General features: G+C 40.1%; 1 protein-coding gene across 1 annotated transcript in view; it reads left to right on the top strand.

Moving 5' to 3' along the window:
- The window catches only part of LOC145989976 (meteorin-like protein), a 269,077-nt gene that overhangs the window by 229,233 nt on the left and 25,423 nt on the right, over positions 1 to 14,421 (top strand). Inside the window, exon 3 of the mRNA XM_083125530.1 lies at positions 258 to 314. Within this exon, the coding sequence (XP_082981656.1) occupies positions 258 to 314 (57 nt within the window). The remainder of the gene's footprint in view (positions 1 to 257; positions 315 to 14,421) is intronic.

Genomic DNA, 14,421 nt, shown 5'->3' with positions numbered 1-14,421 from the left:
TTTCTTTGTTTCAAATGGTGAATGAAAGTGTAGATATTTACAGTCTGGTACATTATATGTCCGTGTTCTGTAAACTAATATTGCTGTCCTGTTGTGGAGGTGAAATGGAAGAAAATATATTATAGTCTTTTAAATTAGACATGCAAATAAATTCGTGTAATCAAATTAATGTTACGAGCGAATCAATTATCAATATAGTATGTATGTTTGTGTAATATTTTTGTACAATGACGTCATATTTTTCTGTTCTATTTCAGACTGCAGACCGTGTTCTCCGGAGGAAATGGTTCGACTCTACTGCACGAGTGATTTTGGTAAGTACCAACAGATGTCTCTGTTATCGTTAGTGTCAAACCAATTGGGGTTCGAGAAGTTACTAAAAATAGAACAAGAAATGCATTGCAAATTATTTTTCTTCCAAAAGTTGACGTTGCTTTATCGAACGAAATCTCAGTTGAACTCTGCACACACACACATACGTATGTTACGTCGATGGTGGCGTCATATTGTCAGTCATACTGCTATCCTACTGATTTCTGAGGAACAGAAGAAGAAGGTTGGGGCCATACCTGATCACGTGCTCCTTGACGAAAGCGTGACGTCACCCGGCGGACAGATCGCTTCGCGCCCTGGTTTCGCAGCGGAACCAAAGCAGAAATTATAAACAAAAATGATCCTTCGTTATGCCCAGAAGCTAGTTGGGACTGAATATACAGATTCACTTAGGATCCGAGGTAATGTATGTCTTCAGAATTGGATTACACAGCTTTTAACAGTTGTATTGCATCGGTAGTTTTTACGTCGTCACATTTCTCGGTCAAACGTAAAGTTTCATGTAAAATTGAAGATAATATGCCTGCCAAGCAAAAGTTATGGATATGTATAATATGTAAAAACAAAAAAACTTATCTATTGTTCGTATTTAGGAGTGAGGGAGGAGCTGTTTCCACTTTAACATCTTCAGTTTGGTAACTTTGCTTCGACTATTGATATTTATATCATTCATAAACACTTAAAAAAACTTTCGACTTTGAACGAAAACTTTTAAAGACATACTGAAGAAAGTGGGGGGGGGGGTCACTTTCTTTGCATCTGTAAAAAATGTATCAGTAGGTTGTGAAATAGGAGTGCCCACAGGAGGGTTTCTGGAAGCTGGTTGCGTCCATCTAACTTTCTTTTGGTGGGGGGGATTGTGATGAAAATTTGACTGAATAAATAATAATAATAAATTTTCTTTATTCAGCGGGCGAGGTTCAGCCAAGGGCTGCTCTGCCACCTAACCCTTGTCAATATGATAATTCATATGAGATGATTATAAACTTATGGAGCAGTAAGCTAAACGTAAAAATAATAATAATAATAATAAAAATTAAAAATGAAGAAAGAAAAAATACATAAGAATTAGTTGGATACAAAAAAAAAGTGTAACTAGACATACAAAAGACAATAGTAATAATAATACAATAATACAATTCCTTATAGTGAGTGACTTGATACATTCAGTATGTGCCCCGACTCTGCCATTGTTCCATTAACAGCAGATCTTTTATTTTACCTTTGAAATATAATTGGTTGTTTACACTAGCGATATTTGCAGGCAATGCATTCCATGCTTTGGGAGCCGAAAAGGAGAAGGATGATTTGTAGGCCGTGGTAGAGTGATGGGGTAAATCGAAGTTGTTCCGCTTACGGGTAACATACTGATGGATTTCCCTACGAGAATGCATCTTCTCAAACAGGTACTGCGGTTTACCTTCTGTTAGTATGCGGCGTATGAAACAGAGATAGTGCAACTTCCTTCTGTTTGCCATGGTAAGAACCTGATTATTATTTAAGAATGGAAGAATATGATCGGATTTTTTGGCTTGAAAAATGTATCGGAAGCACGCATTCTGCACCATTTGTATTTTTTTACTGAGCTTTTGCGAGAGTTGCGGGCCGTAAACATTATCACAATAGTCGAACAATGTGTAGATTAACGCTTGGATGAGTCTTAGCTTGCATTCCGCAGGGAGGAAGTCACGGAAACGATTCAGATTCCTAAGTGTTCCATAAGCTTTCCTACATTGCGTCTTTACATGTTCTGTCCAATCAAAAATTTCGTCAAAAATCAGACCAAGATTTTTAGCAGTGTTATTCCTGACAATGGGCAAATTGTTTATTTTGAGCTCGATCTTAATATTTTTAATTAACGACCTTGAATAATTAGAACCAATGATTATGAAAGTGGATTTTTCTGGATTTATTTTAAGACCGTTAGATACACATCGTTACTGACGATGTTCAAGTCAGAATTTAGTGCCTGAAGCTTATGTTCCAACGAAGCGTAATGATCTGAGAAATATAACTGGGTATCGTCTGCGTAAAAATGTGGAGTGAAGAATCTTGTGACTTGCTGCAAATCTGCAGTGTAAAGGGTGAAGAGGAGGGGGCCTAATATCGATCCTTGCGGCACGCCTGCTTTCAGCGTTATAGGTTGAGACACGTGAGATGGTGAATTATGTAATACGACCCTTTGACGTCTGTTAAATAGATATGTTTGAAACCAGTTTAATGTTGAAGGAGAAAACTTGTAATATTTAAGTTTGGCTAATAATAAATCATGCTGCACCGTGTCAAAAGCCTTGCAGAGATCCAGAAGTACTAAAATAGTGACTTGCTGTTTATCAATGGCATAGAACAATAGAGCAATGGAGGACGGAAGTTGTCTACGCTGTCATTTAAGCATCACTGCTATAAATAGCAAGTTGTGGATTCCCAAGGGAATTTTAAGTTACTAGACACAAGAAGAGATGGAATTTTCACGAGACGAGACAGACCAAAGTGTCCTCTCTGGGCAACACTATCTACTATTTGAGGTGCAGAATCTCCAGCTATTAAGTATTAAACTTTAAATTGCCACGTGAATTCTAGTTGGGGATTACACTTGGTAGGGGAAGTTTCCAACTCTAGTAAGGTTTGATTGATTGAACTGTTATTTTAAGTCCACTTTATGCACAGAAAGGCTAATCGGAACTGGAACTATAGTTTAAAGTGGGATCCGAACCACTATGTTTCTCCACCGGGTATCGAACCCGGGACCCAACTTTAGTAAGGAAATTAAGCACTAGGTTAGGAGATATCCAAGTCTTGAGTATCACTATTGCGCTTAGTTTGGTGTGGAGATTGAGAATTAAATTATTTGAAGGAGATCGATATTCAACTCTTCAATACCAACAGTGAACCTAAAATTGGTATGGAAATTTTAGTGGGGGACTGGATATTAAATTGGGGGGAGGGGGGATATGCAGCTCTGATCTTCGAGCGCATATTCTAGGCTAGCCAGACTATCTGCGAAGCCTGAAGTCTAGAGAATAAAATACAGGAGAAAAATCGATCAGAAATTGTAAATAAAATTATTCATATCAGTGAGGTGATTCTGGAGTTGGCAACCTGATTTCTTACGAGTTGGCAACCTGATTTCTTACGAGTTGGCAACCTGACTTCTTAGGATTTGGTAAATTTATTTCTATTCATAGCCTAGGACCACGTGACATAGTCAGATAGCCCATACCTTGGACTCAGTATACGTCACTGCATTTGAGACAGGCAGACTGCCAAATTTACTGATGATTCTTACATGGTTAATTTACTTCTGTAATGTAGCAGGGTCGAACATTAAACTTTGGCGGGGGAAAAATTATTGATTTGGTATAAAATTTGTATACTGATTTCGCTATTTTCCTAAAAGTGCCAGTGGTAGATACTCTTTTAAATATCTTACCACGGATCCTATTAAGATGTTCTGTTGTTGCGGACCACCGTCCCAACCAAAACTGAACTCGGTATATACTCGTGAGAATCTTTATTATAAATTACAATATTCATTTTTTTTATTCTAATAATTGTCCTGATATGTAACAAGACTACTGGTATCGCAATTCACAAACAAGTCTTGTTATGTGCGTTCGGTTCAGTTATAAGAGTATATTATCACTCGCTGCTTCCTTTCTTTCGTCGCAGATCATATATCTCTCAACACCTCACTCTGAAGGCATTACAAACGGCAACAACCCAATAATACAGAAATACAAGAAAAAAGGAGCGAAAAGAACAAAACAGATCAGCTTTTACACGTTTCTTTCCGTACGGGGTAAAGGCCAAGACTACTAGAAGGAAAGGCTGGGGTCAGACACGCCTCTTTTCGCGACTGCCGCGGGTGTGACGTCATGGGCGGGCAAAACCCAGCTGAGTCTTTACCCCATACGGAAAGAAACGTGGAAGGGCTGATCTGTTTTGTTCTTTTCGCTCCTTTTTTCTTGTATTTCTGGATTGTTGGGTTCAGGGTGCGAAATCCTGGAGTGGACGAGGGGGATTCCCCCCCACCAATAATCTTGGCCTCAAAAATCCCCCCACCAAAAATTTCCCGGGGGGACAGTTTTTGTTATAACAAAGAAAAGATAAGCAATTACTTTTAATTTCAAATATACTTTACTAAGAATAATATCGAAAACACACACAAATTAGTGTGCCTGTGAGTGTTGAATGCTTTCTCTCTCAAGAGTTCATTAACAAATCTACATCAATATGCACAATAAAAGTAAAACAAGAATGCGAAACAATAATAACTATGAAATCTAATTGATTTATATTAACATAGTGCACAAACTAAACAAAAACTTACACATAATAAAACCACTTCAACTGCCATAATTTATTAACATGTTTAACCGGTTAGTAAAGGAATTAGTTAGCTGCTTTACACTATCTGATATGTATGAAAATAACAAATTAATTTCTAATTAATAATCATAATAATTACAAATATGTACATCGTATAATTCACACATGTTTTAGGTTAAGAAGTTTCTCCCCCTCACCAGTTTTCAATGATTTCGCACCCTGGTGGGTTGTGAGGTGTTGCAGTTTACAATGCCTTCAGTGAGGTGTTGCGACGTGTCGTAATCTCCGATGAAAAAATAAAAACAGCGGGTGACAATATATAACTGAACACATCGCATCTAACGAGACTTGTTAGTGGATAGCGATACCAGTAGTCTCATTACACAACATCAGGTTACCATACACTTCAATTGGGTTACAATTATTAGAATAAAAAATAATAATATTGTAATTTATAATAAAGGCTCTCACGAGTATAGTAAGATAAAAACTGCAAGCATATACCCCCAATTTAATATCCTGCCCCACCAAAATTCCTATGTCAATTTTAGGTTCACTGTTGGTATTGAAGAGTTGAATCTCGACCTCCTCCAAATAATTTAATTCTCAATCGCCATACCAAAATTCCCACAACAGTCTAAGCGCAACAGTAATTAATACTCAAGACTTGCTATCTCCCATCCTAGTGCTCAATTTCCTTACTATAGAGTTGGAAACTTCCCCAAACCAAGGGTAATTCCACATCAGAATTCATGATAAAAATTTTAGGTTTAATATGTAATAGCTGGATATTGTGCACCTCAAATAGATATACCGTGTTGCCGAGAGGCGACACTGGTATGTCTCGTCGCGTGAAAATTCCATCTCTTCTCGTGTCTAGTCTCGTTAACAACACTAATAATACATAGTAACTGTTATAATTCCCTTGGAAATACAAAACTTGCTATTTATATACGAGTGATGCTTAAATGACAACGTAGTTCAACTTCCGTCCTCCATTGTTCTATTATTTATTCAGTCAAATTTTCATCACAATCGCCCCCCCCCCCCCCAAAGTTAAGTGGACGCAACCAGCTTTCACATACCCGCCTGTGGGCACCCCTGTTCGACATCCCACTGATTATATATATATATATAAAGTGAGCCTCGACTTTCTTCAGTTCTATGTCTCAAGTTTTCGTTCAGTCGAAAGTTGTTTAAAGTATTTGTGACATAATACACACAGAACTTCCTCACATTCCTCCCTGTGAAGTTCAAAGATTCATAAGACTCACAACTGTAATCTGAATAAGGAAAATTAATGATGAAATAAATATCAATAGTCGAAGCAAAGTTACCAAATTAACTCCTAAAAGAGAGCAATAGATGAGGTTGTTTTCTTTTACATATTCAAGTTATCCATAATTTTGGCTTTCTGCCTTTCTTTATTTAACAAAACGCATGACCAGGCATATTAACTTCAATTTTACATGAAACTTTAGGTTTCAGAGAGAAATGTGACGACCTAAAAACTACCGATTCAATACATATGTTAATAGCTGTATAATCCAATTCTGAAGACATACATTATCTCGGATCCTAAGTGAACCTGTATATTCAGTCCCAGCTAGCTTCTGGGCATAATGACGGCTCTTTTTTGTTCATAATTTCTGCATTGATTCCGCTGCGAAACCGTGGCGCGGAGCGATCTGTCCGCCGGTGACGTCACGCCTGACGTCAAGGACCACGTGATCAGGTACGGCCCCAGCCTTCCTTCTAATAGTCTTGGGTAAAGGCTCATCTGGGTTTTGTCCGCCGATGACGTCACACCCACGCCAGTCGCAAAGTATGGAGTAAATATGTAAGTTTCAAAAACCATTGCACCTTCTCATGACGCCAAACCGAGCGTCCCTCTTGAGTGGCACCAAAACACAGAGGCGTCTAGTGAACGCATGCTGCGCATGCGTCAATTGTGGGAAAAAGGACAGCTTGCTCTGCGACGACATTAATGAGCATTTCTACATTCTAATTTCTTTATATAGGAGAAGTATTTATTTTACATGAGAGCGCTCAACTAAGCTATTATATTATATTTCTTGGATCTGAAGTGAAAGAAAGTAAGAATTCTTTTCCCACAATTGACGTATGCGTCACTTCTGATCCAAGAAAGGTAATAATCTTAGTTTAGCGCTCTCGTGTAAAATGAATACTTTTCCTATATAAAGAAATTAGAATGTAGAAATGCTCATTAATGTCGTCGCAGAGCAAGCCGTCCTTTTTCATGCACTGCATGCGTTCAGGAGACGCCTCTGCCAAAACATTATTTATGATTACACGAGTGTGCTCGTTTGTATTTTCAGAGTTGCATTTTATTTTGAGCCACCCCAGAACCGATTGAAAAATAATAATATGAGTGCAAATCGTTGTTACTTTAGGTTTTTTACGAGACTAAATACGATGGCAAAAATATATATTTGCATAAAGTTCTCAAGTAAGGAGTGCAGACATGGATTTAAAGCGGTATGCATCTACAATCAACTTCGTGCTCTGCACAAGTGAAAGGAAGCAGGGCATCAGAGTCGTTTTCAGAATCTTTCCCTTCCTTTTTTCTCCTAATTGTGGCTGCATTTGTTCCTCCCCCTGCACTACGACAATCATAACAACCTGTTGGTTCCCACGTGGGAAAGTGGGCCACCGACTCTTCGGCGGAAGGCCGCGGGGCATGCCGGGAGCGAGACCAGTACTCTAATTCCGCAGCCAGGCGAGAGATGTCGCCACTTACCGCACCTGTTTGGATTTTATTTCAGCAGGTCTCTCTCTGCTTGTAAGGTAGAATGGCGTGCGTAGGAGGGTGGGAACGAGGCCACGGACTGATCCAATTCAGAACTGTGCTTGTAAGTTCCGTCAGTTGATAGTGTGGTTTGATAAATTTGTTTTCTGGTCCTCCAAAAAAGCTTCCATGAGACTGAGCGAATTGTCACGTCGATCTCTTTTGCGAGAGACTTTTGACGCCTGTCACTATATTGCAAACTCTGGAAACCGGAAACAAGGGAAATTAAATTTTATATAGCATATTTGCTATCTTGCAGCGAAGTCACGAGTCCTGGGGGCCTTACGCGTGCTCACGGGGTGGGGGTGGGGGGCAATTGCCCACCCTAATCATGGACGTCCGCAGATTTTTCCCACGGAGGGACAAGCAAGGTATTTTTCCATGGGGCATATTACCCCGATAATAGTATTGCCCCCTCAAAAAGCACCACTTGAATTTGAAATTTTCGCATTAATGTAAATTACTATGACTGAAATCAAATTATATGTGTGAAATATATACTTTTAGGTTGACATTCGATTTCTAAGGGGGAGGTGTGGCCATCCTTGCCCCTGGGTACCGAACGATGTAAATGAAAAAAAAAAATATATTAAAGAGAATGCCATAGCGCCCCAATAACTTTTTTGCGTCATATTAAATCAATATTGTTTTCAGTTTGCAAAAATTTGGATCTAAAAATGTTCTTGCTCGCAATTTTATTATTTTCTGTAATGCATTGTAAATTACCAGAGAGAGAAGTTATAACTACTAAGTACTTCAGACTCTTGCTGCTATGGTGCCTCTATGTTGCTGCATTATATATATATAGTATATAGCAATAGCATATACGCTATATGTATGTGTGTATGTAGCGCATACAGAAGTAACCCGTGTTACTTGTCGCTTCGGTGTGAACCCTCGCTATCGCGCGTCGCATCGGCCTGATTACACCGAAGCGACACGTGTCTCTTCAGAATTTCTCCAATCGAACACAAGCCGCTATGGTGTGAAACGTTGCTCTTCTGGGTGTCGCTTGAAGCGATCCCTCAGTAATCAATGCAAACTTTCGAATCGAAGCGACACAACAAGCTGCACGTGTACTTGACTCTCAGACTGAGCAGTTTTCTCAACAGCTTGCACCGTGTTGCCTCAGTCTGTTCCCGCATGCGTGGCGAATGCTTGCTTATAGACTGGAGGGGCCCGTGTCGCTTCGGTCTGAAAGCTCCCTTAGTATAGGAAGTGACTATTCAGTTCCAATTTTTTGGACCTTCACAGCTATATCTCCTGCAGCGGCATGCGAGTTGTAGAAACTGTGGCAGTAGCAAGTTCTTGCATCTCACTAGTTGGTCGCTCTCGTTGTGAGTGTTTTCCATTATGCAGGGGCGTATATTCTGGGCTAGCTAAGCTATCTGCGAAGCCCAGATACTAAAATACAAAATGAAAATTGAGTTATCTAGCGTGGCTTTTCTGGCACGTTTGAGGATGCATGATATGATAAAATTGATGAAAGGCCCATGTGCAGGTCGGGATTCGAACCCGGGACTACTGGCGTCGTAGCGTACTGTTCTAACCACGCCACCATGGAGGTCGGCAATAAAACATATTTTGTGATTGATGATCTGAAGTTTAATCCCAACACGTGTTTGAGAAAAATCCTCTTTCCTTGTTCAGATTTTTTTTTCAATGCAAACACTACAGGATTGTGAGATAGCCCACATGTTCAACTCAACATACGCTACTGCCATTATGCTTCCAAACTGAGATTTCAGCCTAAGGTAATGAAACCTGTATGTGTCAATCTTTTCCAAAAACCATCAGCACAGTGATCGTTATTTGTGTAAATTATTTCTAAGTCTCGGGGCGGGCCCAGGCAGGCACGTAGCTAGAAATATTATTAATATTATTATTATTATTAATAATGTTCATATTAAAATAATTATACATCAAATTAATACTAATTACAATACATAAATCAATAGTATATTATTATTACACGATTAGGTAAAAGACTGTATAAGAATAGAGATATAAGAGTGCACATTCATTACGTAGCGTACTTGCAGTTAAGATCGGAATAATTTACATAAACAAGTGCCCTGGCAAATGAAATTAATGTCAAATAGATGAATAATTGAATATTTATCGAATAACAAAAATGATGTTACATGTAGTTGGAAAAAAATTAGTTCCTGATTAATATTTTATGCACATTATTATGAATAGTAGTGTACATAAATCTTCTTTGTAATGTCATTCAAAGCCGCATGATCCCAATATAGCCTAATCCTTGCCTTCTAAAAAGTTCAGAGGAAATTAATAACCATCGAATATGCAACATATGCTAATATTTTCATTACTTAATTTTAGTACTTGGTAAGTCTTTGGGGGGGGGGGGTGCATGGATCTCTGGACCCTCCCTTAAATACGTCCTTCCTGTCCTTGAAAGTCGTATGATCCCAATATAATCCTTGTATTATAATAAGTTCAGATGAAATTATTCAACAAAGGCTAAACAAATTTATTTTTCATTATTTAATTTTAGTATTTGATAAATCTTTCGGGAGGTCCGGACCCCCTGGACCCCCCCCCCCCAAAAAAAAAAATATGCTTGGCCTTGTTGAGAGTGCCACCTGTTTCGAAAACGGCTCGAAACGAAAAATCTGGCAACGCCTCAACACGGCAACTGGACAAAGCCGATTGGTTCAGCGGTTCATGTCACCCTCCTTGGCTTTCGACAGAAAAGTTAAAAGTAGAATTTCCAAGTACATTCTATTGCCGGAACAACTGTAGCTGCCGACGATTTTACAATAAAATTACGATCATTTTTTTTACGGCGTATGATCATCTTTTTTTCTGTAATGTTGCAAATGAACTAACTTCATTTCACGTGGTGTCAGTGGAAGCTTCTCCTCTCTTGGGTGAAACGTGTGCAAAGACTCAGATACGTACATTTAAATTCAGTGAAAAGAGGATCGCCCCATTTTGATGTTGTTGATGGTGGTCATGGATAATCAGAAGCTTGTACTGCAGCATGTAGAATGGGTGCTCGAACACTTCTTGTGACCAAGAAGACAACCATAAATGAAATGTCATCCAATCCATCCTTTGGTGGCATAGGAAAAGGTCCCGGGTTTCGGCACCATTTAACGTTCAAAATTGATTTTTGCTGCAGCGTGTGCTTCTACTACTACGCTTATATTTTTTTAACTGAAAGGAAATATAAGCGTAGTAATAAAAACGTGAAAGGAATTATATGAATATATAAGCTACGCTGTAGCGAAGATCAGTTTTTAACGTTATAGATGTACTCACAAAATCAAATTTCTCATTGCTTTTACTGCATTCAAATAAAAAAAATGCATAAAACCTCCACAAGGAATGATGTGAGAGAGAGGCTGCTTCTCGGGAACAGTTGCGGGGATGACGTGCTCCTTCAGTAGACCCCCCCCTCCCCACTTACACACATTCGAACAAGCAGACCTTTACAGGCGTCGAGAGGAGATCCTAGAATGTTTTAAAAGAGCGTGATTTTTCCTTCGTGAAAAGACCACATGAAAAGCGCTATGCATTGGCTTTTCAGTGGTCCATTCTTTCGTTTCGCAGCAGACCAAAAAAGTAAGCTGCCCATATTAGGGCAGACAAGTAAATCCCTTTGCGCTCACTTATGCGGCTGCAGTCTGGCCAGTGCATGTTTCTGAATAGCCATCAGAGCAGTGTTGCCAACCTGCTGAACTTCACGCCAAATGTAATGCGAGCTTAACTTGTATGAAAAATAGTAAGTTTTCCCATTTACAGTTTGTAAATTACGGAATATGTGTTGGCGCATGTTAATTTAACAATATTATCCTGACAAGTACGAAGTTTCATTACCGGCCAGGATAAATGTGTTTAATTTTCTCTGCCTGATTAACTTCAAATTAAGCCGAGTTTCGATGAACGACAAAATTAACTGGAAACCATCTTCTGACTGGCACTTGTGAATAGTGAAGTACTCAAAGTGTTTTCATGTCCACTGAGACCCCTTGATTGCACAACACATCGGGAGACCTTAGTGGAGTGATGCGGGTCAGTTGCTGAAAATTTTTAAAATGCAATTGTAAACAAGGCCCCGTACTGTCGCCGTGCCTAATAAGTGTAACAATTTTTCTCCTGAGATTTTGGCCTGTGTATGGAACCGGTGGGCACCCACCATCGTGAGGGTATTCATGGTGAGCTACGATTGAGTAGCGTAACCCAGTCTCGGAAACCTACGACTTGAGGTTCGTCGTGCTGACCACACGTGTTGGAGTGAGGTTGGCAGTCGGTACGTAGGCCCTGTCTCTCAAGAGCTGTTCAGCCACGGGTTATCTTTATTAATGTGTAAACACGAAGAAAAATGGAGAATGTTAATTATATTGCCCTATTTTGTTTGAAAATTACGTTTAAAGTGGGAAATGTGGTACCCCAGAAGTTCTCTTTTGTACGCCCTTGGATCATCCAATTGGCTTTGTAAGAAAGTGGTAAATATTTACGGGAAGATGCCCGTTGGTTTGCTTTGAAAATTATTTTATTTCTGTGCAACATTTGGCCAAAAAGCAATAATTATTTCATTTTATTCACGGGGGTAACCGGGAACGAGCATCGCAGCAGGAATCCATCATCTGGTTTCTGGCAGTTGAACTATGCTCCGTCCTCGGTAAAAGCAAAGTTAATGAAACCAAACCATGTGACAAATAAATCACTTCCCTTGTGAGAGTCTGTTGTTATTTTTGCACATGAGTATATCGATCGTGTCTGTGCAGCTCATAATAAGGTACTGCAACTTCAGCGTTGAGTGTTATGACTTTATCACATGCACCAATGTAGCAAAGGCGCAAGTTTCCTGCGCAGCTGCCATTCAAACAACCAATAGGATTTCTCAGAAGCCATGTATATTTGTTTACTCTGACCTCGTTTCAGCGGGCAGTAAATAGAAGGATCATTGTTCAAAGGTTGGCAACACTGTCTTCCAGGAGCGCAGAAGAGACTCCAGCCTTTCGATACGATGTCGCGTCTTGTAAGCATGCCCTGGACCTAAAGGAGAACAGGCACCGTTTTCTTTCTGTCGCGTTGTCTTTTTTTTGTACCCCCCCCCCCCCCCCCCTCTGCGGCGGTGGAGGGTGTCCAGCTCTGAAAGGCGCCGCTTTGCGGACCGGGTTCAATGAGCCGCGACCGCTGAATGCGTCTTTAGGTTTGCAGCGAAAGGAAATGATTCATTTACATCGCTGGCTGGAGAACAGCGATGTATATTTTTCCGGTGTTGGCGTCTTTTTACAGAAATAAACCAGTTAGAGATCATATTACTGTGGCGTCTCGGGTATGTAACATGTAGGGCTGGGCAATATATCGATATAAAATCGATATAGCACGGGCCAAAATTTATTGTGGAAACATTTCCAAGGCTGATGAATCTTAACTAGAGGCACTGCCATGAAATTAGGCGGGTGGCAGAAGTTCGCGCTGTTGCCACGTCGGAGCACAATCCCGTGTGTTCGGAGGTTTAAGACAATGAAAAACCTTGTTGTAGAGTTGGTCTTTGTAATCCATGTGACAAACTGACCTATTTGCTCGAAAGGTCAGGGATGACACAAAAGTGTCCCGGAGAGAAGTCTGTTTAAAGCTCGATCTAGGCAACGCAGTCCGGTTGACGTTGCCACACAGTGCGCAGGAACCAGCAACTTTTGTCCCAATCTTTTCCCACATGTGGCACCAACGCAGTTCTGCCCAGCCACCTATTTTCATAACCATGCAAACGTACCAACAGTACAGACAGTGAGCAGAGAATTAGTGTAGTGGTTGGTAGGTGCTGCGTTCAGATGACGTCAGTGGATCTCCTTCGGCGAGAGGCCCTTCAGGAAGAGGTACTTTATGAAGGCAAGCTGTTCAAATCGCCGCAACCGAATTGCGCACACTTTAGATCCAGGATTGCGCAAAAATCTCGCTGACCTGTTTTGCGCACATATTTTGATCCAACGTTGCCACTTTGATAGCTTTAAAGTCTGTGCGCAAAACTGCTTTTTTTCTTTTGACAAGAAGAGAGGGAGGAATTAGAAATAAAATAGTAAATCATACCAATTTACTTAAACTCAAAAGTTGTTAGGTTAGGTTAATGACTACAAAAACACGTGTAAATACACAAACGCAACAGAAGTGAGAACGGCTTGAGAACTTTTTACGTCTGACAACATCGCCTCATTTTTTTGTGCGCAATCCTGTACATTGTGACACCTTGTCAACGGCTTATCAGATACCACTGATAAAACCGGAAAAGTGTGCGCAATCCGTCTGTAGCCGTTCAAATTTAATAATGTCTGGAATTTGGCCTCGCATCCTTAATTTGGAGCCTGAAAAAGAAATTTCTAGTTATTTTACCCGGACATTATTTTGCTTGGTATGTTCATATGAGTATTTAACTGATGGTACTAGTTTGTGTACTGGTTTGCTCAAACCCACGTAGGCCGCCAACTTTTGAATCTGCCCTCGTATCTGTGTCAGACTGGATAGTTTTAGAATGTCTAGAAACTGGAAATGGCTCCCGATCACCTAAACCACCAAAAAACTATAAAATTTGATAACACAAACAAGTAAAACATATTCCTGCGAAAATAATTAACAAATATAACGTATTTGTGAGCAAATGAACAATTCGTAGCAATGGAATAGCGGAAAGACATGAAGACACTCGGAACGGAACGTAGTGAAACATTTCTTCTCGGGAAATCTCCGAACTTTCCTCGCATGGAAATTCCGCGTGTGTAGGCGCGGCGCACTGTAATATGCGTTGCACCATTTCATTTCATAGGAAGCAGCCAACGGAATTTTCTTCTCGACAACGTGGAGCGGTTTCAGGCGACTTGGAGGACGACATATTTCAGAGCAGCTGCTCACAACCTGTGGTCCGCAGACCCCCAAGGGGCGACAAAGTTCTCCAAAGGGGTCAGCGAACGCTTTTT

The sequence above is a fragment of the Lepisma saccharinum genome, chromosome 7 (assembly GCF_977018435.1).
Source record: "Lepisma saccharinum chromosome 7, izLepSacc3.1, whole genome shotgun sequence".
Classification (NCBI taxonomy): Eukaryota; Metazoa; Arthropoda; class Insecta; order Zygentoma; family Lepismatidae; genus Lepisma; species Lepisma saccharinum.
This window is presented reverse-complemented; position numbering and strand designations above follow the sequence as displayed.